We start from the raw sequence: 23,452 nt of genomic DNA, 5'->3' as shown, positions 1-23,452 counted from the left end.
CAGTAAGGTCAAATGGGGCATTTGTTTAAGGTCATGTTTTAAGCATTTAATTTTAGAAAATGTTTTAAAGTATTTAAATTTTAACTCTTTTTTTTTTTTTTTCTGTATTACTAAAATATTATTCAATTATTGAAAATAATGTACTACTTTTAGTAGTACAGGCAAGGGAAAGAGAAAAAATAATGTTCTATTTTTGAAAATAATAAAACTCAAGCACTTAAACTGCCTATAAATTTGCACAAGCATATTTATTAATTAGTCAATTGAATTTTATTTCTCCAAAGTTTAATTTTTTGAATAGAAAATTGCATTTAATATGATTAAATTGCATTTAATACTTCCACTCTTAGTGCACTTTCCTTCTGGTCCCATGATCAATCCTCTGACTTGAGGAAGTGCCTCCGTAGCCAGGTGGGAAGGAGCTGTAGTGCATAGCGCACGCTTCTTGATTAGACCAGGGTTCGAGCCCATCACCACCAAATACAGAGGATGTGGAAAGGTCAGGGAATGATCACCGCATATCACGGAGCAATATGGCCTTAGTTGCTAATGCTCCTAAAAAAAACCAAACATCTGACTTGAGGGAGATCCCATTTATAATGTGTTCCCACTTGAGGGAGATCCCATTTATAATGTGTTCCCAAAAAAAAAAAAAAAAAACAGCTCTTTGGAGCTTCTTTACACTATTTTCACTGTTATGGTTATTCATTATATTGTTATTAGATGTTTTTTCCTACAGTTTCCCTTAACAGATTATTCATTCATTTATTCTTAAGTGTCGTATGTCAGTGCACACATGCACTTATTGTTAGCAAACATTCACTAATCATACAGCCAACATGCTTGATCTTTTTCTCATAAACAACTCTTCTAAGTACACAATCTGAGTGAGTTGTCCTTTAGGCACCTCAGATCACAACTTGGTGATTGTCTTTATGGAGCCTTTATCTCGTGGCTATTCCCAACCTCATGTTGTTTGGCATTACAAGAATGCAAAATGCGATGTCCTTCGAGATTTCTTTTCCGTGGTTGGATTACTGTTTCAAAACTTCTGATGTCAACATTTGCTCAGATCGTGACAGTGAAATTATTCTTGTAGGAATGGAATCCTTTAATCCACATTCAACTTTAAAATCTTGTCCTTTATCTGAACCTCAGTTTTCCAATAAATGTGCTAAGGCTGTTCAAGAAAAGAATATTGCATATTGTAATTGGCTTGTTTCCAATTCTTCAGTTTCATTTTCTGCCTACATCAGATCTCGCAACAATTGTAAAGCAGTTATTAATTAGTCCAAACTAAATTTTGAATAGGCTAAAAGTAGAAAACTTGTTCTTGTCCTAATGGTAGCCGAGCATTCTGGTCTCTTGGTAATGCTCTGGTCTCTTGCATTCCCAAGTCTCTGCTCTGTTCTCTGCTCCCACCGCTGTCAAAACCAGATGGTTCTATTGTCACTTCAGCCAAGGATAAAGCTGACCTGCTAGCATCCCACTTTTCTTTCAACTCATGTATTAATCTTGGTAAAACACCTTCCAACATTCCCAGCACGTTCCATTCAATGCCTCCTGTGATCTTCTGTCAAAAGGATGTCAGAAGGATTTTGACGAATCTCGATGTTAAGAAAGCTCCAGGTCCTGATGGTATTTCTCCACTTGTTCTCAAAACCTGTGCCCCTGAACTTACTCCTCTTTTTTGCCGCAATTTTTTCACTTTCTTATTCCAAAGGTGTTTTTTCCTTCTGCTTGGAAATTTGCTCATATCCAGTAAATAAGTTCTTGAAAATATCAGGCCGACAGGGCTAGCCAGGTGGGCAAAGTGCCTGCCTGGCAACCCAAAGGGCGCGGGTTCGTATCCCACCTCAGGCTTGGATCAGAGTAAAATGCAAAAACTTTGGGAGGTGCATTATGGCCACAGAAGCCGATGTGCCAACAACTAACAAAAAAATCAGTATATTATAGAGTGGTGTTCACTGGTATATATTATATGGTAAAGATCAGTATCCTACTTTCAAGGATCACTAGAATGGTTTTAACCTGCCCTCACATAGTGAGGCTGAAACTAGGTGAATTTACATTTAGAACCTCCTGGACTAAATGGATAGTTACTTAATATGAATAACACACTCTAATTCCACACTATGATACATAAACAGTGCTTCACTGATTGACTTTTGTCTTTATGATATCTCCACATATTATATAGCAGAGTTGCCAAAAGTTGACTGGGACTGTACATGCATACACAAGAAAAAATCAATTTTATGTACACATGCTTTCTGTATTCAATTCTGCATCCCCTGAGTCTGAGTGGCAACATTTCCGATATGCCTGCAATCTGCATTTAATATTCTGTACCAGTGTTGAAATTCATCAGATTTATTTATTATACTCCTACCACTGGTGTATAAGCAAGTATATATGCACTTGCTTTTGCTCTTAGTAATTCTAACACAGTCCATGTATTTGTTTATCCTGTGAAGACCCCAGCAGGCTTTGTAATCCCTGAAACCATGCTTTCCAAATTACTACAAACCACATTAGAAGCAGTGAACGAATCACTTGTACTTCTACTTGCAGCTGCTGTTAATCTATTAGTCTGTGTATCCTCCAGGCTAACAGTTTTCTCTGTCTAATACTGCCTTGAAAGCATCAAATATTCTTGGATCCCCTTCTATTTAAGTGTATCCCATCCCTGATGGGATACACTTAAATAGAAGTTTAAACAGTTTCTCCTGTTTATAAACACAAGACAATGCCGTGAAAAATTTCATCTTATGAGCCTTGCACAGTCTCTCCAGGGTGTGACTGCAAGATTCTAGGTTAACATGTCATGTACTTCTCCTATCATGTTTACAGACACTTTCAGATGTAATCCTTGCAAATTTTTCTCAATATTAATTTATCCTTGCTAAGTAAATCCTCATATATCTTATTCTTAATATTATTAGTACAAATGTGTACAGCATCACTTTTTATGCCCCCAAAGGATTGATAGCTTCCATATAACATCATTAACTTTTTCATCTGCAAACATACCCTAGTCTTATTTCGCCTATCCTTTTTTTTTTTGCATGGTATATTTTCCATTTTGCTGATAGAGTTACCAAAAGTAGATAACTCTATTGTCGGGTAACTCTCCTGTGAGTTGAGTACTTTTTGCATTGTGTGTGTGGCGGGGGGGATGCTGCTCTGGTATTTAACTCATCAGCTGGGTGCTTGTTGGGTGTCCCTCATTTTAGCTTCTTCAAAAGCATCAGCCCAGCTCTTCAAGTTCTCATATTTGCCCATCAGAATGTTGTATTTGTGCTTAATCTCCTCACACTCTTTTCGGCTAAACATGCATGCCCTTTGTCTGTGCTGTGCTCCACTATAGATTACTTGTCACAAATAAGCAACAAGTAGTACATTGTATAAAGCAATGATTTGCAGGTGAACTACCCTTGCCAGCACCCCCTTCCCCCAAGCCAAAGGATTCCTGCTGCTTTGAGCTCTTCACTGTGCTGCTCTAGTGTGAGGCATGATTTTAGTCTAAATTTAAATTAAAAATACCACACTAAACTAATATATATAACTACAATAATAACACTCCACTATTCCCAGGTTATGCAACAGCAGTACATACATGCTATAAAATCGTTATGTATGTTATCCACAGTAGTTATAAAATTATCATATTGTCATAAATTCATAGTTTACAGACAATAAAAACACTTCTAATATTAATTATACTATTAAGAATTATATACTATAATATTAAATAGTATTTATGTTGTTCTTATAGAAACACAATAACCAGTGAACAATGGTGGTAGAATTCTTTCCTATTTTGATTCTTGTTTTTGAGTAGGTTTCCTAAGTAATTTTTGAGTAAATAAGAAATTGTTTTCTCCGATTCATTATTCATTTCTGCTGATTATGCATCTCCTTTCTCTGGGAGATGGATAGTTGACAGGTCTTCATTGCATTAGAGGATGTCGTGTTGGGATACACTCCAGCTTTTCAATTCACAGACTTTTTAAACTTAATAATCACCATAAAAATGTAGCATTTGTCATGAAGGTTTTTGAGCTAATTCCACATTCAAGGTATATCAAAAAGTATACATTTGCAACTACCAGGAAATCATAATCATCCATATAATGTTAGCCTGCAACTGCCGCTACAGAAATAAGGTACTTACAACTTGTTAGAATTTGAAATTTGACAACTAGTTGTCATGTTTCAAAAATAGGCTTCATATGCAGTAGAATCATTCAGACCTATATAATGTCTACAGATATATCAGAAGAGGCTGAGGTAACTTAGTTTACTTCTTTGTTTGTTATCCATAGCATACTGCAAAAAAAAAAAAAAAAAAAAGCCTTATTATACAAATACTACTGTCACAAAAACAAAATCTTTAATTGTCATGAAAATATCAATACAAGAGAAAAACTAATGACACTGTTGGATTCAGCATATAAAAGTGAGTTAAATATAAACAAAAGTTTTGTTTATATTTGATATCAGATAAACATGCCCTTTCCTCCTAAAAAAACCTCTAGATATAGGAAAGAGAGATGTTAGAAATTCTATTTTTCATCATGCATTAGTTTAGTTTATCTTGAAATCTTACCATAAAATGCTTTCTACAGGTTTTACTGCTTTGATTCTTAAGTGTCTCTGTAATATTTAAGTAATACAAAACATTTCACAGTTTTAATTCAAAGAGTTTGAAGGTAAGTACTGAATTGGAACAAATGTCTTGTCATAAAAGTTACATTGTTATGCTGCCGTAGCAATCACATCAAAAAAAATTGAACTTTCAATTATCATTTGATAACTAAGAGTATATCAGTTATCAACATTAATATTAACAATTTTCAGTTATAAATTATCAGATATGCACATATATATAAAAATTATAATTACAAAAAAATAAGAAAAACCTAGGAGAGCTTTATCTGTTAACCATAATGTGCATTTATGTTTTTTCCTTCCCCCACCAGATACTAGGAGCTTTGAGGCATTTACATTCTAAAAATATAGTTCACTGTGATTTGAAGCCAGAAAATGTACTGTTGTCATCTGATTCAGACTTTCCACAGGTAGGCAATATTGCAAAGTTATTTAAAGATTTAAGTATTGAATTTATCTCTTTTATTCTGTGTTTTCATTATGTCCCTTATAGTTTACAAACTATTTCTAACTTCCAAAAAGAAACTATCTTTCTTAATTATTATTGATTTCTTAATTGGAAAAACATCTGAAGAGGGTTATACAACATATGTGAAATGCTGAATGATTTCCCTTCTTGCATTTCAGCCTCACTTTGGATGGTCGTTATATAGTCTTCAAAGAAAGAAAGCAGAAGGATGAGAAACAAAGATACAATAAAGAAAATTAATCAAACTTTAAGTTTGCTACCATTAGGGTTGCCAATTTTTCCCCTTTCAAATCTGGGGACAAAAAATGGCCCCAGCTTAAAGAATACAGGAAATAAAGATGTAAAATTCTGTATTTCCATAGATAGTTAAATAATAGTAATTAAATAAATGAAATTAGTTGTGATATTAAATTAATTAATTAATGGTACAGTCGGTCCTCGTATAACACGTGTTTACATTACACAAATTCGATCATACACGATTTATAAATAGGGGAACATTATCTTATATAACACGAACTGAATTCGCTTATGCACAATTCGCCTTTGTGTTTACAAGAAATGGCAGTCGAACGCGGAATCACCCTAACCGAACGCAACACGATAGGAATGAAGAAGATTCTGAAAATGTATTTATGTGTTTTATATCAGTGAAGGGGAAACACATTTCACCATAATAACGTAAAAACCAACACAATTCCAGCTATCGATATAATCGCAAATGCAATTAGATGGAGTTTACTACCAGTTTATAACAGATTCCACTAGCAGAAACGAAACTGGAAATTGTTTTTATTGTTTTATGGTAGTAACCCCCCAGTATTGTGCTTTAGTAAAATGTGGGGTGTTAATAGTGTATCTCGGCCTTTACGGTGTTGTTTATTCAGTTGCTATACACGCGCAGCTTTGTTTATGTGTATTAAGCTTGCGTCCTCGTTTTGTAATTGTGCTTTATTCCCTAAAAATTAGTAAAATACTTAAAAGGTGTGAAAAGGAAGCGTCCTGGTGAAGACACTGCAGATTCAGAGAGAGAAAAAAAAAAGCAATATCGATAAACAGAGGCGGACTGGGTCAAAAATTCTTAAACGGGAAAATTTATAGTGGCCTCATACTACGGTTTATGGCCAAAATCACACCAGCCTTCGACCTACCGGGATTTCCCGGGTAAGGCTAATGGCCAGTCCGCCTCTGTTGATAGAGAAAAAAATATGAAATTGTGAAACGCTTTGAGCGAAATGAAAGACCATGTGATATTGCATGTGCTACAGACCTAAATGAGGCAACGCCGAGAATTACAAAGAATGCGGAGAAAATAAAAACAACTTTCATAGCGGGAACAACTCAAAGTGAATTAAAATCCATTAGATTAAGACACAAGAATTGGAAGAGATGGAATGGCTGTCATCTGTTTGGATAGAAAATCAAACAAAAAACAAGTTTGCTTACGATAGAAGCAAAAGCATTAGCAATATTTTATTACGTAATAGTCGTAATAAATACGTAAGCATTTTATTACGACTTACGTATTATAATTTATACTTGCGTATTATAAAATACGTAAGTATTTTATTACGACTATTTTATTTAATATAATAAATTTTTTACGAATAAAATACATATTTTATTCGTAAAAAATACTTTTTAGTATTAAAAAATACTAAAAATACTTTATTATATTATAATAAAAAATATATATTATATTTTTTATTACGTATTTTAATCGTTATAAAATACTTTTATAACGATTAAAATTACCTGATTATTTATTGTGTTTAGTAATGTTTTGGTTCCAAATGTGTGTTCAATCTTGGGTGATCAGCACATAACCCCACTTTTCCCATAGGGCCTGTTGTTTATATTGCACGATTTTGCATTGCACGAGGGTTTCTAGGAACACAACTATCATGCTATACGAGGACAGACTGTACTATTAATTTAATTATTAAATTATATGGAGTTAGGAAGACTACCTGTCTCTTTTTTTTTTTGTGGGAAGCAGGATTTAAGCTACTTATTTATTAATCCATAGTTTTTAATGCTTACAGAACAAATTTTGACTTAACAGTGAGTTGCCCTTGTATTGCATTGTTTTCAAGCAAATGATATCTCTATTAAAATTTGTCATTTATTTAAAAATATGAGACAATGGCTCATCTTTTTAAATGGCATCTTTTTCAATGGCAGATTAAGTCAGTGATGTAACATTACTAAAATGGGCTAATCTGGCAATTGCTCTACTTTCACATAAATGTAATTAAAAGTAGTACAATACTAAAAGTAACTAAAAGTAGTACAATACTAAAAGTAACTAAAAGTAGTACAATACTAAAAGTAACTAAAAGTAGTACAATACCAGAGCAACTCATTGTAAGACAGAGTTTGTTCTGTTGTGAGAATTAAAGCCATTTCATTAACAAAGTATTTTGAATCCAAGTCTGCAAAATGAATGTTATTGTTGACAATTCACAGAGTACTCTTGATGTAATGTGCAGAATATTGACCTGAAAAGCGAGCAGTCTCTGCTCTGAGATGGTTTGCAGTTCTTGTGAATCCTCTTTCCAATGGGATATTCTGAAATACATTCTAAAAATTGGAGACATTCTGCAAACACTGTCAGGGAAATGGGTAACATGTTTTTTGTAATGAGGGTAGGTGGACTATAACCAGGGTATGTCTGTTGGGAGCAATGATTGAGGTTACTAACAAATTGAGATTTTAAGGGGGGAAGGTAAAGAGAGCATTATTATTCATATGTAAACCAATGATATTAAGCATGTGTGAGTTAACAATATGCTGAATAAATCTAGGACCATGCTGACAAAATTCCACGTTAGGTATGTGTGTCTGCAGTCTTGTTTAAGTACAATAAAAGGGGCTATATGCCAAAATGCCAAGACTTGAGCAACTTCGTGCTAATTTTTATTAACTAATTATAGGTGAAGGAATAAAAAAACGAATACTTGAATGACTTCAAAAGGTGTCTTATTCTTAACTGTATATATAGTAATATCAGCAGGATCATCAATAAAATGAGTGAATTTTAACTCTTGGTTAGGATAACTAATTCTGATATAACAGGGCTAAGAGAAAGGTGGTGTCACCTGGAAATAGGAGATATGAGTTTCACTATGGCATGCATAATGCCATAGTGAAACTCATAGTAAAGATAGATGGGGTAGTGAGGTGGGACATGCTTTTTACCAAAAGCAGTGTGCCAAATCTTTCCCAGATTTAGAAGTTACAGTGCTAGTATAGAATCTCTGTCGTGTGAATTAGTTGGAAGCAAAGGTATAACGTGAGTGAGAGTAATCTACAGACCAGAAGATGGCGAAGATCATCATGACAAGAACCTCTATCTACAGGCAAATGGAATGTGCAAGTAAATGTGAATTTCTAATTATGGGTGATTTAAATTTATTCTTAGTTGATTGGAGAAAATGAGAGGGAACTCACCACAAGGAACAATATTTTTAAATTGTTTACGTGATTGTTATTTGTATCAGTATATTAGAAAAAGTACTAGGGATAAGAGTATTCTAGACCAGATCATTGCTTACAAACCAGATAACATCATTATGCTTATAGTTCAGGAACCATTAGCAGGGAGTGATTGTGGAGTTCTAAGTTGGATGATGAAAAGAGAGGTGACAGTTTTTAAAGGCAAAGGAATAGGTTTTAATTTCAGGAAAGGAGATAATGACAGCTTAAGGTGCTACATGGTCTCTATCAACTGGGAACTCACCAGAGAACACAATAGAGAGCAAATACATTAGAATTATTTTTTGCCTTTAAAGCTGTGGTCACAGAGGCTACGAATTCATGCTTACCAATAAGAAAATATACGAGCATAAGGAAGATACTCAGCTAGCCAGTTTAATAGAGTAGATAAAGAAGACATGAAAGATAGTGATGAAAATTACTGAAGCCTATAACAACTACAAGTTGATCTGTAATAGTGCTAAATAACATACCAGGCTGACAAAAGCAAATTACAATAAATTACTGGCTAAGGGAGAGTAAGAACAGGAGCTAGGAGTTTTTTGCATATATGAATGCAAAAAAAAGAGAAAGAGTGAATCAAATCTGACCCTTGTGTAATGGGTTTGGGTAAGTCTTAGATAATCCAGTAGTCAACATTGGGGATGAATTAAAACAAATACTCTTCATCAACTTTAGTGTGGAGAAACAGTGTGATTGAAGCAGAAACTCTGAAATTAGCAATATTGAAATTTCAGATTATTCTTTAGAAAAGTTTCAAGCCTAAAAGTGAGTAAGGGTCCTGGAGTTGATTGCTTAAACCTAGTAATTTTGAATGAGGTGGCATGAGAGTGTAAGGTTAATTATAAGGGCATCACTAAACTCAGGAGAGATTCCCATGGATTAGAGAAGTGCCAGAGTATTGCTAATAGGGCTTACAATACCGAGATCCCGAATACTAGGATCCCGGTCATTTTTTTCCGGTATTCTAATACCAGTATTGATAGAAAAATACCAGTTTTTCAGTACTAATTCAAAAAATAATTGTGTATGATTTATTCAATTGAATTGTATATGATTGATACTGTCCTCATTGCAACATCAGAGGAAAAGCTAAAACACTCCTCAACAAAGTGGTAACAGTCAGCAAACAGATAGGCATTAACAATTAATGCCAAAAAGACCAAAACTATGGTCATAAGCAAAAACACCTTGCCTGGAATCAAAATATGCTGTGGCAATTCCCCCATCGAACAAGTGAGTAGCTTTAAATATCTAGGGAAGATCTTTACAAATAATAATGACCAAGGCACAGAAATTAGAAGCAGAATTGGTATGACCAAAGAGGTATTTTAAGAATCTTAACTTGCTCTGGGACACGAAACTGGATTTTCAGAAAACATATCGAATGGCTAAATGCTACACATGGAGCACTCTCCTATATGGATGTGAGACTTGGATCCATGCAGAAGGCAGAAATCAGGAAACTTAGAAGTCTTTGAGATGTGGACTCGCAGAAGAATGCTGAAAATTCTGTGGACAGATTGGGTCACCAGTGAGAAGGTCCTTAAGAGAGCGAAGAACCACAAGGGTTAGAAATATGTATTGTTTGATAACTTCAGTATTGTTTGATAACTACAATTGCAAAAAGAAAGACTGTCTACATTGGGCATATAAGAGGCCCACAGTATGACCTGCAGAGACTAATCCTGCAAGGGAAGATTAAAGGTAAAATAGCAAAAGGAAGACCAAGAAAAAAGTGGCTTGACAATATCCAAGAATGGACAGGGGGGCATCTTACGACACAAGAACTATTTCACAAAGCAAAAGACAGAGTTGGCTGGAAAATGTTAGCATTAGCATTTAGCATTAGTAGAGGCATTTGATGCAAGAAAGCAAGCTTATGCAGCATCAGCCAAAAAAAAAAAAAAAAACCACTTCCACTTCACCCCTCTGTTCGTTCAAAATACCTGTCCAGCTGAGCCTTAAACTTATTTAGGCCATCAACCTCCACGACAAGGGATGGAAGTCTGTTCCACCAACCAACCACCCGCTGGCTAAAGGCAAATTTCCGCACGTCTATCCTACATCTGTCTTTCCTCAATTTGAATTTATGCCCTCTCAGGTGATTATTCTGAGCAAGAGGCAGTATCCCATCAGCACTGAGCATGCTTTATCTACCCGCTCGCTAAAGGCAAATTTCCGCGCATCTATCCTACATCTGTCTTTCCTCAATTTGAATTTATGCCCTCTCAGGTGATTATTCTGAGCAAGAGGCAGTATCCCATCAGCACTGAGCATGCTTTATCTACCCGCTCGCTAAAGGCAAATTTCCGCACATCTATCCTACATCTGTCTTTCCTCAATTTGAATTTATGCCCTCTCAGGTGATTATTCTGAGCAAGAGGCAGTATCCCATCAGCACTGAGCATGCTTTATATTTGAGTTTGAGAGCGAGAGTAGCCTGTGCGGATGTAGCTTTTTGCCGCTCCTGGAACAGAAGTTTTTTCTGATTTATTTTCTGTTTTATTAGCTTAAATTGGCATATTAACTTATTTTCTAGAGTAGCTTTATATTCCTATTTAAGATACTTAGTTTAAAGTAACTTAGATAGAGATTTTGTAGGTATTACTTAGTATCGGTAAGAGTATCAAATCCACGTGTTTACCGTTCGTAAATTGCCGCCATTGTTACGCGATACAAAATATCTCGAACTAGATGGCGTAAGCTTAATATAGTATAGTATAGTACATAATATTGTCAATTAATCAGTAAAATCTATTAATCTTCTTGAACCTCATTGTCAATTAAATTGTACTTTTAACTATACATATAACAACTTAGGTTACGTAACATAAATAATTAGTAAAAATAAATAATTAATACTTAACTTGATACAGAAGTTATATAAAGGGATTTCGTAGATAACACTCGATACTGAAACATAAATATAGCGTTATAACTGTGTTGGGATACAAGTTTAGGATTTAATTTTGTACAGAAATTGAAATTTTATTGAAATTAAATCGAAATCATGACTCAGACCAGAGCAGCAAAGCAAAAGGCTCAAGCTAATGGGAGTGCTGTGGCTCAGGGGAGAACTGGGGGGGGGCAGTTGCCCTCTGAATCACGCCTTTTAAAATACACTACTTGCTTGATGTTTGTGGAGCAGTCGGGTACGGGACATGATACTGCCATGGGGGATGTCTTTGTGTGCGCGCGATGCAAGGAGTGTAAGGAAATCAGGCGATAACTCGGCGTTGTTATGGGCCTATATGAGAGCTTGAAGGACAGGGTGGATGCCCTCGAAGGATTAAAAGTGAGGGCCCATCAAGCTCTCAGCTGCCCACACCAATGCCAGAGCTTGCACTTGGTCATCACGCAACATGGCGGCAGCCCCCAAGGCAGAATGCGCTGGTCCCAAAGAAACTAGCAGTTGTTGGTGACTCTATTGTCAGGAAACGGGAAACATGCTTTGTAAAAAGGATAGGTGGAACAGGACCAGGGTATGTCTGCCAGGGGCATAGTTTGACAACGTTGTAGAGCGGATATCATCTTTTAAGGCACAAAAGGTGATATAGTTGTACACGTTGGCACTAATTATATTAAAAGTAGGAGACTGGCGGAATTACTTAACAAGTACAGGTCACTGTTGAAAAAAAGCTGTGAATTAAGGTTGAATTTGAAAGTGTCTGCAATTCTGCCCAGACACAATATGAGGGAGTATATGATGAGAGCCCTGTCGATCAATTCGGCCCTGGAAAGATTGTGCAAGGCTCAAGGGGGTAGAATTTTTTTCAGCCTGGTCTGTACTTGTTAACAGGAAAGACTGCTTCTAGAGGGATGGGATACACTTAAATAGAAAGGTGCAAGAATGTTTGCCGATGCTATCGAGGCAGTGTTAGGTGGGTCGGAAAACTGCTAGATTGGGGGAGGATACAAGGACTAATAGATTAACAGTAGCCACTGGCAGAGGTGAAAGTGATTCTTGTGCTGCTTCTATTGGAATGAGCAGCAGCCTGGAAAATTAGATGCAGGATATTTCAGAGACTGCTGGGAATAATTGGGGTACAAGTAAACACATCGGTTATGTTAGGGTAGCTAAGAAAAAGAACTGGTGCATGTATACTTGCGTGTACACCAATGCTAGGAGTTTAGTAAATAAATTTGATGAATTTGAGGTATTGCTCAAAACATCAAAGGCAGATATTGTTGGGATTTCAGAGACGTGGTGTCACACAGATATAAGGAATGCAGAACTGGAATTTGGGGAGTACGTCTGCAGAAAGGATAGACAGGATAGGAAGGGAGGAGGGGTTATTAATAAAGAAACACATAAAATCCAAGGAAGTGAAGCCAGTCGACATTGCTGGAGAGTGCGGTGTTGAGTCAGTTTGGTGTGACATAAGCATTGGGAGATCAAAATTGAGAGTAGGAGTGTGCTATAGGCCTAATGACTCTGATGAGTATAATAAGAAACTGTACAGGGAAATAGAGTGGGCCAGTAAATCAGAGAGTCTTATAATGTGGGATTTTAATTTCCCAGATATTGACTGGGATTTGGGGGCTGGTCACTCACACACTAGCAAGGCTTTTGTGGATTTATTGGATGCTTGTTTTCTACATCAGCATGTTCGGGAGGCAACTAGAGGCAGTAATACTCTTGATTTGATTATCATGATTCTTCATGCATTAAGAATCTGCAGATAAATGAACCACTAGGTGGCAGTGATCACAGTGTGCTGAAGAGGGATTTACTCAAAGAGGTAACTAACATTAGAGGTAAAGGGAAGAGTTATTGCTTTCGTAAAGGTGACTACGATGGACTGAGACAGTATTTAAATTCTATACAGTGGGACCAACTGATGATGATACCCAAAATGGGAAGCATTCAAAGAACTTATCTTGGAAGCTACTAGGCTTTACATACCAACTAAGAAATATTGTTCAAGGTTTAGTCCAAAATGGATGTCAGATGAACTAATGAGACATATGACAGAGAAGAAAAATGTATGGGATACATACAAATTAACACGTGACACAGAAGCCTATGATAGATACAAGTTGATCTATAACCAAGTTACAAAGGAGGTTAGGCAGGCGAAGGTAGATTACGAGAAATCTTTGGCAAGGGATGCAAAGAAAAACAGCAAAGAGTTCTTTACTTATGTAAACTCTAGAAGGAAGGGGGAAAATCAGATTGGTCCACTTGATATCGATGGGTCAACTGTTGATGATCCTGCTCAGGTAGATAACAAACTAAATGAATATTTTGCATCGACATTCACACATGAGGAGTTATTCAGCGAGGGGAATGCCAGAGGTGTATTCAACTCTGACGGTAAGCTAGTGAATCTTGTAATAACTGAGAGTAAAGTGGAGGAGAAATTGTTGAAGATAAACACAAGAAAGGCACCTGGGGTGGATGTGATCTATCCAGTTATATTAAAGGAGGCAGCAAAGGAAGTGAGCAAACCCTTAGCCATAATTATGAGAGCTTCCTTGGACTCAGGGGAGATACCCATGGACTGGAGAAGTGCAAATGTGACCCCAATTCACAAAGAAGGATCAAAGGCTGACACAAGTAATTATAGACCTGTGAGTTTAACTTCTGTTCCCGGAAAATTGAAGCACTGGTTAAAGAAGCACTGCAGGATCATCTAGACAAGACTTCAGTTATAGCTCGGACACAGCATGATTTTGTTAAGGGGAAGTCTTGCCTGATCAATTTGATTGGATACTATGATGCAGTCACAAAAGAACTGGATGCAGGGAATAACTTTGATATTATATACTTGGATCTTAGAAAGGCTTTTGATACTGTTGCACATGGAAGACTGCTGCACAAATTGGAGTGGTGTGGCATTGGAGGCAAATTGCTGCTATGGATAAAGGGGTGGTTGAGGGGGAGAAGACAGAGTGGTAATCAATGGACACTGCTCATCATGGACTAATGTTATTAGTGGAGTCCCTCAGGGTTCAGTATTGGGTCCATTATTGTTTTCTGTATTTATAAATGATATTGATGATGGTATATCAAGCTTAATGTCCAAGTTTGCAGACGATACAAAGGTTGGCAGGGTTGTCAAGGACACTACTGACACTATGCTGCTGCAACAGGATCTGGAAAGGTTGAGCAGATGGGCTGAGAGGTGGCAAATGAAGTTTAACATTGACAAATGTAAAGTACTACATATGGGGAAACAGCAACCCCAGAGCAACGTATCAACTCTGTGGTACTACACTGCTACACTGACAGTGGTAGAGAATGAAAGGGACCTGGGGGTGGTTGTGCAGGCAGATATGAAGTTCTCTGAGCAGTGCAGATGGGCTGCAAGAGTAGCTCATGGTGTATTGTCAATGATATATAGGAATTTTTCTAGCAGGGATAAGGAGGTGATTATTCCCTTGTATAAGGCAATGGTCAGGCCACACCTAGAGTACTGTATACAGACCTGGAGGCCTCATTTCAAGAAGGATGTAGAGCTGCTGGAATGAGTACAGAGAAGGGCAACAAGATTAGTGAATGGAACAAAGGGGTGCTCTTACGAAGAAAGGCTTAAGTTTTGCAAATTACAGTGTCTGGAGACTAGGCGCCAGCGAGGTGATCTGATAGAGGTGTATAAAGCCTTGAATGGTTTGAGCATGCTCAATGCTGATGGGATTCTTCCTTTTGCTCAGAATAATCACCTGAGAGGGCATAAATTCAAATTGAGGAAAGACAGATGTAGGATAGACGTGAGAAAATTTGCCTTTAGCCAGTGGGTGGTTGGTTGGTGGAACAGACTTGCATCCCTTGTTGTGGAAGTTGATAGCCTAAATAAGTTTAAGGCTCAGCTGGGCAGGTATTTCGTACGAACAGAGGGGTGAAGTGGAAGTGGTTATTTTTTATTTATTTATTTTTTTTTTTTTTTTTGGCTAATGCTGCATAAGCTTGCTTCATTAATGTGCAATAAAGTAAGCTAATGCTTACTTTATTGCACCTAATTTTCGTCAAAATTTATTGAGCAAAATTACCTTTTCTCTCCTCCCATAGGTAATTATTCAGCTGGCCCTTGAATTTCCCCAACTGTCAGCCTCTATCACCATGTAGATAACTTATTCCAGTAATTTATCTCTCTGGCTAAAATAAAACTCCTGCAATCCTGTCTAAACATCTCCCACCCATAACTTGAAACTATGGTCCCTTATTCTAGAATCATTTATACCTGTGAAAATTTTGTCCTTATTCATTTTGCTTATGCCTCTCAGAACCTTAAACACCTCAATCAAGTCTCCTCAGAAGCCTAGTTTCCAAGCTCTGGAACCCACATATTCGAAGTTTTTCCTCATATGGCCACCCTTTTGCCAATCTCACCAGGCGAGTTACCCATCTTTGAACCCTTTCAAGAAGCACGATGCCTTTCTTTAGGTGCAGTCTTCATACTTGAACACAGTATTCTAAGTGTGGTCTAACAAAAGCCTTATATAATGGGATTATGACATCCTTATTTCAACTCGCAATTGTTTGATAAATTATGGATAGGACACCATGGGCCTTCCTTGCAAACTGGTCTACAATGCTTGGAGAACTTCATGTCTGACTGTATCGTAATACCAAAGTCCCTTTCCTCCACTACTGCCTTTAGTTCAACTTCTTAGAACTGCCTTTATATATTGGCAATACAGTGGCACTTCTCCAATCCAAAGAAATATTCCCTGAGTCCAAAGATGCTCTCATAATTAATCTCAGTCGTTCAATACACTCTCTGGCAGTCTCCCTCAGAACTATTGGGTATATGCCGGTTCTGGAAGCCTTACTTGCCTTTATGCTCAAAAGCTTTTCTAACAAACAGTCATCAGTAATTACAAAATTACTAATTTCATGTGGCTGAGCCTCACGTACAGCTTCTTCTCAGCATAAAGGGTCTTTCATGAGTAAAGACTGATGCAAAGCACCTATTCAATTCATCTGCAACATCAGCTGGGTTATCTTAGACTTTTGGGCGCCCCCGTAGCCAGATGGGCAGGAGCAGCAGTGCGTAGTACACGCTTCTTGATTAGACCGGGGTTCGAGCCCATGCCCACCAAATACAGAGGATGCGGAGAGGTCAGGGAATGACCACCGCTATCTCCTGAGCAATATGGCCTTAGTTGCTAATGCTCCTAAAAAAAAAAAAAAAAAAATCTTAGACTTTCCCACACCCAGTGCACAAGGGTCTGATATGATTAGCTTTCTTCTTCATTGTATTCACATACATCAAAAATTCCTTGTTCCCATTCTTTGCTCTCTCAGCTAATGCTTTCTCATATGCAGCCTTGGCCTCCCTAACCTTATTTGTGATACTATTACAAATCAACTTATAGCTGTTGTAGGCTTCAGTTACTTTTCATCACTCTGTGACTTTCCTATGCTATCTTTTTCTGCTGCTTGTCTGAGCTCTGCAGCCTTCCATTTTGCCATAATCCTCCTGCAATATTTTCCTAATTCTATGTATGCATTTGTGGCTTCTGTGCTTTAAAAGTATTCCTTAATTAAAATGTATTTGCCCTCACTCAAAAATTTGCCCAATTAATAGATGCCATAATAGCACCTTAAACTGTCATTCCCCTCTTCTGAAGTTCAAATCCGTGCCTTTATCTTTAATTACTGCAAAGTCTTCCAACTGACAATTGTAGAAGTAGGAAATATAACAGTTTATCCCAAGTCATTCTTTATATGTGACTTTGAAGCATTTTAATAATTCCTCTTAGCAGTTCTGAGTGATAGAGAATATTCAACCAGGTGAAAAGGGGAAAAAAAAAAAAAAAAAAGAACTGAATTCAGATCTCTTTCTGGTGCAGCCTTGTAAATACTCTTGACAGCCAATTTTACAGCAATGCCATTGCTGTAAAAAAAATTTTGACTCAGCATTTTTGAAGAGATTCAAAATCTGCTGTATTTTTCTTGATACAGTAATGATTGGTTGATGCAAAAACAATCCAAACAGAAATCCCAGAACAAAAGGATGTTATTTATGCTAATGTTTAAAAGCATACTCTACAGGTAAATAATCATATGGCTAATATTTTAATATAAAAAATATATCTTTTCAATGGAATTCAATGTTCTTTCAGGAAATCTCCTGTTTTTCCTCCTTTTTTTTTTTTATTTTTTTATTTATTTATTTTTTTTTTGCCTGTTTTGGCAAAACTATTTTCCTTCTGCCTTACAAATACCTAATCTCCAGCTTTTTGAAAGTCAAAGGTTGTCAGCTATGTCAAAGGTTGCAGATAAAGGAACGACTAGGTGGCAGTGATCACAGTGTGCTGAAGTGGGATTTACTCAAAAAGGTAACTACCGTCAGGGGTAAAGGAAAGGGTTTTTGCTTCCGTAAAGGGGAGTACAGTGGTCTCCGACAGTTTTTAAATTCTGTACAGTGGGATCAACTGATGATGTTACAAACAGTAAATTCTAAGTGGGAAGCATTGAAGGAATTAATCGTGGAAGCTACTAGACTTTATATACCGATTAAGAAATATCGTTCAAGGTTTAGGCCTAAATGGTTATCAAATGAACTAATGAGACTCGGGACAGAGAAGAAAAATGCATGGGATGCATATAAATTATCAGGTGACGCAGAAGCCTGTGGCAGATATAAGCTAGTCTGTAATCAGGTCACAAAGGAGGTTCGGCAGGCGAAGGCGGATTACGAGAAATCTTTGGCAAAAGATGCTAAGAAAAACAGCAAGGATTTCTTTACTTATATAAACTCTAAAAGGAAGGGGATGAATATGATTGGTCCACTTGACATCGATGGTTCGACTGTTGATGATCCTGCTCAGATAGCAAACAAACTGAATGAGTATTTTGCATCTACATTCACACGTGAGGAATTATTACAGTTTGAAAATGGAAGAAGGTTATCAAATTGTAGCAGTGTGCTTAATGATTTTGTAATAACTGAGAGCAAAGTGGAGGAGAAATTGTTGAAGTTAAACATAAGAAAGGCACCTGTGGTGGATGGGATCTATCCAGTTATTTTAAAGGAGGCGGCAAAGCAACTAAGCAAACCCTTAGCCATAATTATGAGAGCATCCTTGGACTCGGGGGAGGTTCCCACGGACTGGAGATGTGCAAATGTGTCCCCAATTCACAAAGGTGGATCGAAGGGTGACACGAGTAATTACAGACCAGTTAGTTTAACTTCTGTTCCGGGTAAAATAATGGAGTCACTGGTTAAAGATGCATTGCAGGATCATCTAGACAAGACTGCAGCAATAATTCAAACACAGCATGGGTTTGTTAAGGGAAAGTCTTGTCTGAAAAATTTGATTGGTTATTATGATGTGGTCACAAAGGAACTGGATGCAAAAAATAATTTTGATATCATATACTTGGATTTCAGGAAAGCTTTTGACACTGTTGCGCATGGAAGACTACTGTACAAATTGGAGCAGAATGGTATTAAGGGTAAGTTGCTACAATGGATAAAAGGATGGTTAAGTGGGAGAAGACAGAGGGTGGTAATCAATGGGTGCTGCTCTTCGTGGACTAATGTTATTAGTGGAGTCCCACAGGGTTCGGTGTTGGGTCCACTGTTGTTTTGTGTATTTATCAATGATATTGATGAAGGTATATCAGGCTTAATGTCGAAGTTTGCAGATGACACAAAGGTTGGCAGGGTTGTTAATGACAGTAATGGCAGTGTGCTACTGCAACAGGATATAGATAATTTGGGCAGATGGGCTAAGAAGTGGCAACTGAAGGTCAACCTTGACAAATGCAAAGTACTGCATATGGGTAGAAGTAACCCCAGAGAAACGTACCAACTGTGTGGAACTACACTTAAGGTGGTAGAAAATGAAAATGACCTGGGAGTAATTGTGCAGTCAGATATGAAGTTTTCTGAGCAATGCAGACAGGCTGCTAGGGCAGGTCATGGGGTTTTGTCAATGATATATAGGAATTTTGCTAGCAGGTAAAAGGAGGTGATTGTCCCTCTGTATAAGGCAATGGTCAGGCCACGCCTTGAGTACTGCGTACAGGTCTGGAGGCCTCATTTTAGGAAGGATGTAGATTTGCTTGAGCGTGTACAGAGAAGAGCAACACGATTGGTGAGGGGAATGAAGGGATTCTCTTACCAAGAGAGGCTTAAGTTCTGCAAATTGCAGTGGCTGGAGACTAGGCACCTGCGCGGTGATCTGATTGAGGTCTATAAGGCCTTGAATGGGTTGAGCACGCTGAATTCTGATGGGATCCTTCCACTTGTTCAGATTATGAACCTACGGGGACATAAGTTCAAATTAAGAAAGGACAGATGTAGAATAGATGTGCGGAAATTTGCCTTTAGACAGCGGTAGTAAATATTAGCGGGTGGTTAATTGCTGGAACAAACTTCCATCTGTCGTTGTGGAAGTTGATAGGTTGAATAAATTTAAGGAGGAACTGGACAGGCATTTGGAGGGAATGGTGTGATTTTTTTTTTTTTTTTTGGCTGATGCTGCATAAGCTCCTACACTTGCTTTCTTGCATCATGTGCCACTACTACTACTATGTCACTAAGCATTACTGCAAGCTTCAGCAATTTCCTGCTCTTCAGGGGGTAGTGAGAGTGAATGAATGAATGTTTGGAAAAAATTGCAGCTGCTCTATACATTGATCGGCCAGTAACTCATCTGCTTTCTGACATTTGATGATGACCACACTGTTTTCTATCTCTTTAGAGACATTTGTCCACCTCAGTCTCTGGACTTCAATTTTTGTGAACTTTGTTAATGGGGATAATCTCGAGGACAATGTGTATCAAGGACTTGTCCAATCTCTGGCTGATTTGAAGTAAAGCATCACAAGGCATGTTACTAGCATTCCCGAAGACATGCTTCAGGCAACAGTTAATCATGCTGTGTACTGCTGCACTTCCAATATATAGTGGATGCAAATGATCACCATATTGAGCATTTCAATCTTTACTACCTAGCAGTTATACGTATCACCAATTCCTCCTGTTGGCAGTTTTTGTAACTAATTTTTTTTGAACTCTCCATTTCTGCATGCATTGGATATTGTCCATTCCAGATTATCTACTAGTAATTATTTTCCACTTAGCCAGCAGAAGTGACACTCTTTAATTATAACCACCATGTATATTATATCTCTGACTCACGTATAGTACTTTATTAATAGTAAGTTGATAATACAGTTTATGGTTTGTAAATTGAACAGAAATTTATATTATACATGTTTGATTTTGGAATCTGTCATCCCCTCCTCCAAGGAACTGAATATTCAAAACAGATAAAAACTAGTACTATAGTATCCTAGAACTATCCTGTACATTCACACTTGTCATTCCTATTGCAATTCATTAAATTTAAAAAAAATTATAATTACAAAAAATTTCCTTAATTCAGGTAAAACTATGTGACTTTGGATATGCAAGAATAATTGGAGAGAGATCCTTCAGAAGATCTGTTGTAGGAACTCCTGCTTACTTGGGTAAGACATTTATTACTGTATGTATTCAGTTAAGTTAGTTTGTTGTTTTCATGAATAATATAAGAAATTACCTGGCTTATTCCAATAATAAGCCACTAGTCCTGTGTTGGGAGTCCTGTGTCAGGGACTCCCAAATGCTGCCATTGTATTTTGCTAATTGAGGTGTAAGTTACTTTTAGAAATAATACCTTTTTTGTATTGTAGTAATTAATGTAAAGTAATACTCATCTGTACTTCATTAGTATTGTTATTATTAGCAAGGAAGCAAGCTTATGCATCATCACCAAAAAAAAAAAAAAAAAAAAAAAATTTTCTTCTAATAATTTGTCCACTCTTTCTTTATATTTGTTAAAATTACTCCTTTCCACAATACTAGTTGAAACTTATTCTAGCAAACAGTCAATTTCTGAGTGAAGGCAAATTCTGTTCTACAGTTTTTTTTTTTTTTTTTTTTTCAGTTTAAATTTGTACTCTTGCACCATTATCTGAAAAAGTGTAAAGATGCATTTAGTATACTCAACACTTTTTAAGCCTTAAACACTTAATTTAAGTTACTAGAATGTAATTTTCAGCTTCTGAAATTTACCAGTCTTTCTGTGGTCTTTCTTGATAGGATATATTCAGGATAATTCAAAAAGGACAGGATGATACACTTATCGTGAAGTAGCCAGTGAGCACTCATGTAATATGCAATTATTAGAAACCTCTTAAGTTTCATACCTTAAAGTTATTAACTTTCAATATGAGCATATGGCCCTGGGTCACATAGCACACATCAAATTGATAATTGAATTCTTGCCGTACTTTCTCCATTATGTTCCTGTATATGGTTGCTAATCCTCCGTCATCTTAATTCCTCGGTTAGAGGAAGACTTGAATGACTACATTATCCAGCAAGATGGTGCTCCATCTCATTTTCGTTATGAAGCCTGCTGCTACCTCAATGAAATTCTTCCATACCACTGGAGTTTGAAAAAGGCATAAAAGATTTCAGTTGAATAGCGATTACCAGAAACCAGTTGCAATTTTTAGTTCAAAGGGAGAGAGAGAGAGAGAGAGGGAGGGAGGGAGAGAGGGAGAGAGAGAGAGAGAGAGAGAGAGAGAGAGAGAGAGAGAGAGAGAGAGAGAGAGAGAGATGCTAATCTGAAACAAGATTTTTCCTCCAAATTTACACATTCATTCATCTAATTTTTAGTTGATGTGTTTGTGGAAGAAAAATTTGATAACTGCACTGCACACCAAGATCCTTTGAGAGTATTTTTTTTTTTTTTTTTATTATCTTTTTTTGAAGAAGAAATATATGTTGATTTATCAAGATTAATATGGGATCCAAAAAAGATCAAAAGGTTTAATTCCTTACTTAGGAAAAACGTGTTCTTAATCATACCATTGTGGGCGGCTTTATTGGGTGTGGAGGTAGCTCAAATCTTGCTGATGGTGTCAGCTGTCTGACCCCTTCATCAGCAAGGATCTGTTAAAAAGTGAGTGCCATATGATGACAAGTAGGGTCACCTTGTATCTTCTCATACAGTTTGCTATCCCTGAATTGCAAACAATATGTAATGATTCTTCTGTAAAATTAAAATTTTAATTTTCTTAACATTTCCGTAAATTTTTCTTTTTTGATTGATATATAATCCAGTGAAGAAGAAGACCCACAAAGAGAACACAGCAAGTGGTTTACACCTAAATTAATGTTAGTTATTTTGTTATGTTAGTGAAGTGTTTATTAGAATGAAATATAATTTCCATTTTTCTCAATACTGCATGCAAATTACCTTTAACAAACATATAATGGTGCCTCCGTAGCCAGATGGGAAGGAGCAGCAGTGCGTAGCACACGCTTCTTAATTAGACCAGGATTCGAGCCCGTCACCACAAAATACGGAAGATGCGGAAAGGTCAGGGAATGACCACCGCATATCCCGGAGCAATATGGCCTTAGTTGCTAATGCTCCTAAAAACCAAATAACAAACAAACAAAAAAAACAAACAAACACGTAAGTCATTGTATTCAGTGTACATTCAGATCTTTGGAAATTTTCTGAGAAAGGAAGAGAAAACCTTCTAAATAGAATAAGGAAGCTGAAAGAGATTAGAGAATTGAATGGTGGATAAGAAAACAGTGAGACAATATCAAACAGTTTTGAACATTAATTGTCAATCCACTTCTTAAACAGCTGTTTCTGATTAATTATATAAAGTTAGCACTTGCTACTTAATAAGCTATGCTATTAAGTTGCTGGGAAATAGTTAACAAACTCAAATTGCAGTCTGTTATGTGGAATGTTTAATAGTTTTAATACAAGTAATATAGCTGTAGATGTAAATGTTCATAATTTTTAATTCAGTTTATTTAAAGTCATCTGTGTTTT

The 23,452-nt window shown here is 36.8% G+C and overlaps 1 protein-coding gene across 1 annotated transcript in view; it reads left to right on the top strand.

The window, feature by feature from the left end:
• LOC150085099 (serine/threonine-protein kinase D3-like) overlaps positions 1-23,452 on the top strand; it is a 224,473-nt gene that overhangs the window by 167,721 nt on the left and 33,300 nt on the right. The window contains exons 17-18 of the mRNA XM_090375772.1: positions 4,986-5,084; positions 20,993-21,077. Coding sequence (XP_090231898.1) covers positions 4,986-5,084; positions 20,993-21,077 — 184 coding nt within the window. The remainder of the gene's footprint in view (positions 1-4,985; positions 5,085-20,992; positions 21,078-23,452) is intronic.

The sequence above is a fragment of the Mastigoproctus giganteus genome, chromosome 6 (genome assembly GCF_048544385.1).
Source record: "Mastigoproctus giganteus isolate SK-2022 chromosome 6, ASM4854438v1, whole genome shotgun sequence".
Taxonomy (NCBI): Eukaryota; Metazoa; Arthropoda; class Arachnida; order Uropygi; family Thelyphonidae; genus Mastigoproctus; species Mastigoproctus giganteus.
Note: the sequence above shows the minus strand (reverse complement) of the source record. Positions and strands in the feature narration are given on the sequence as shown.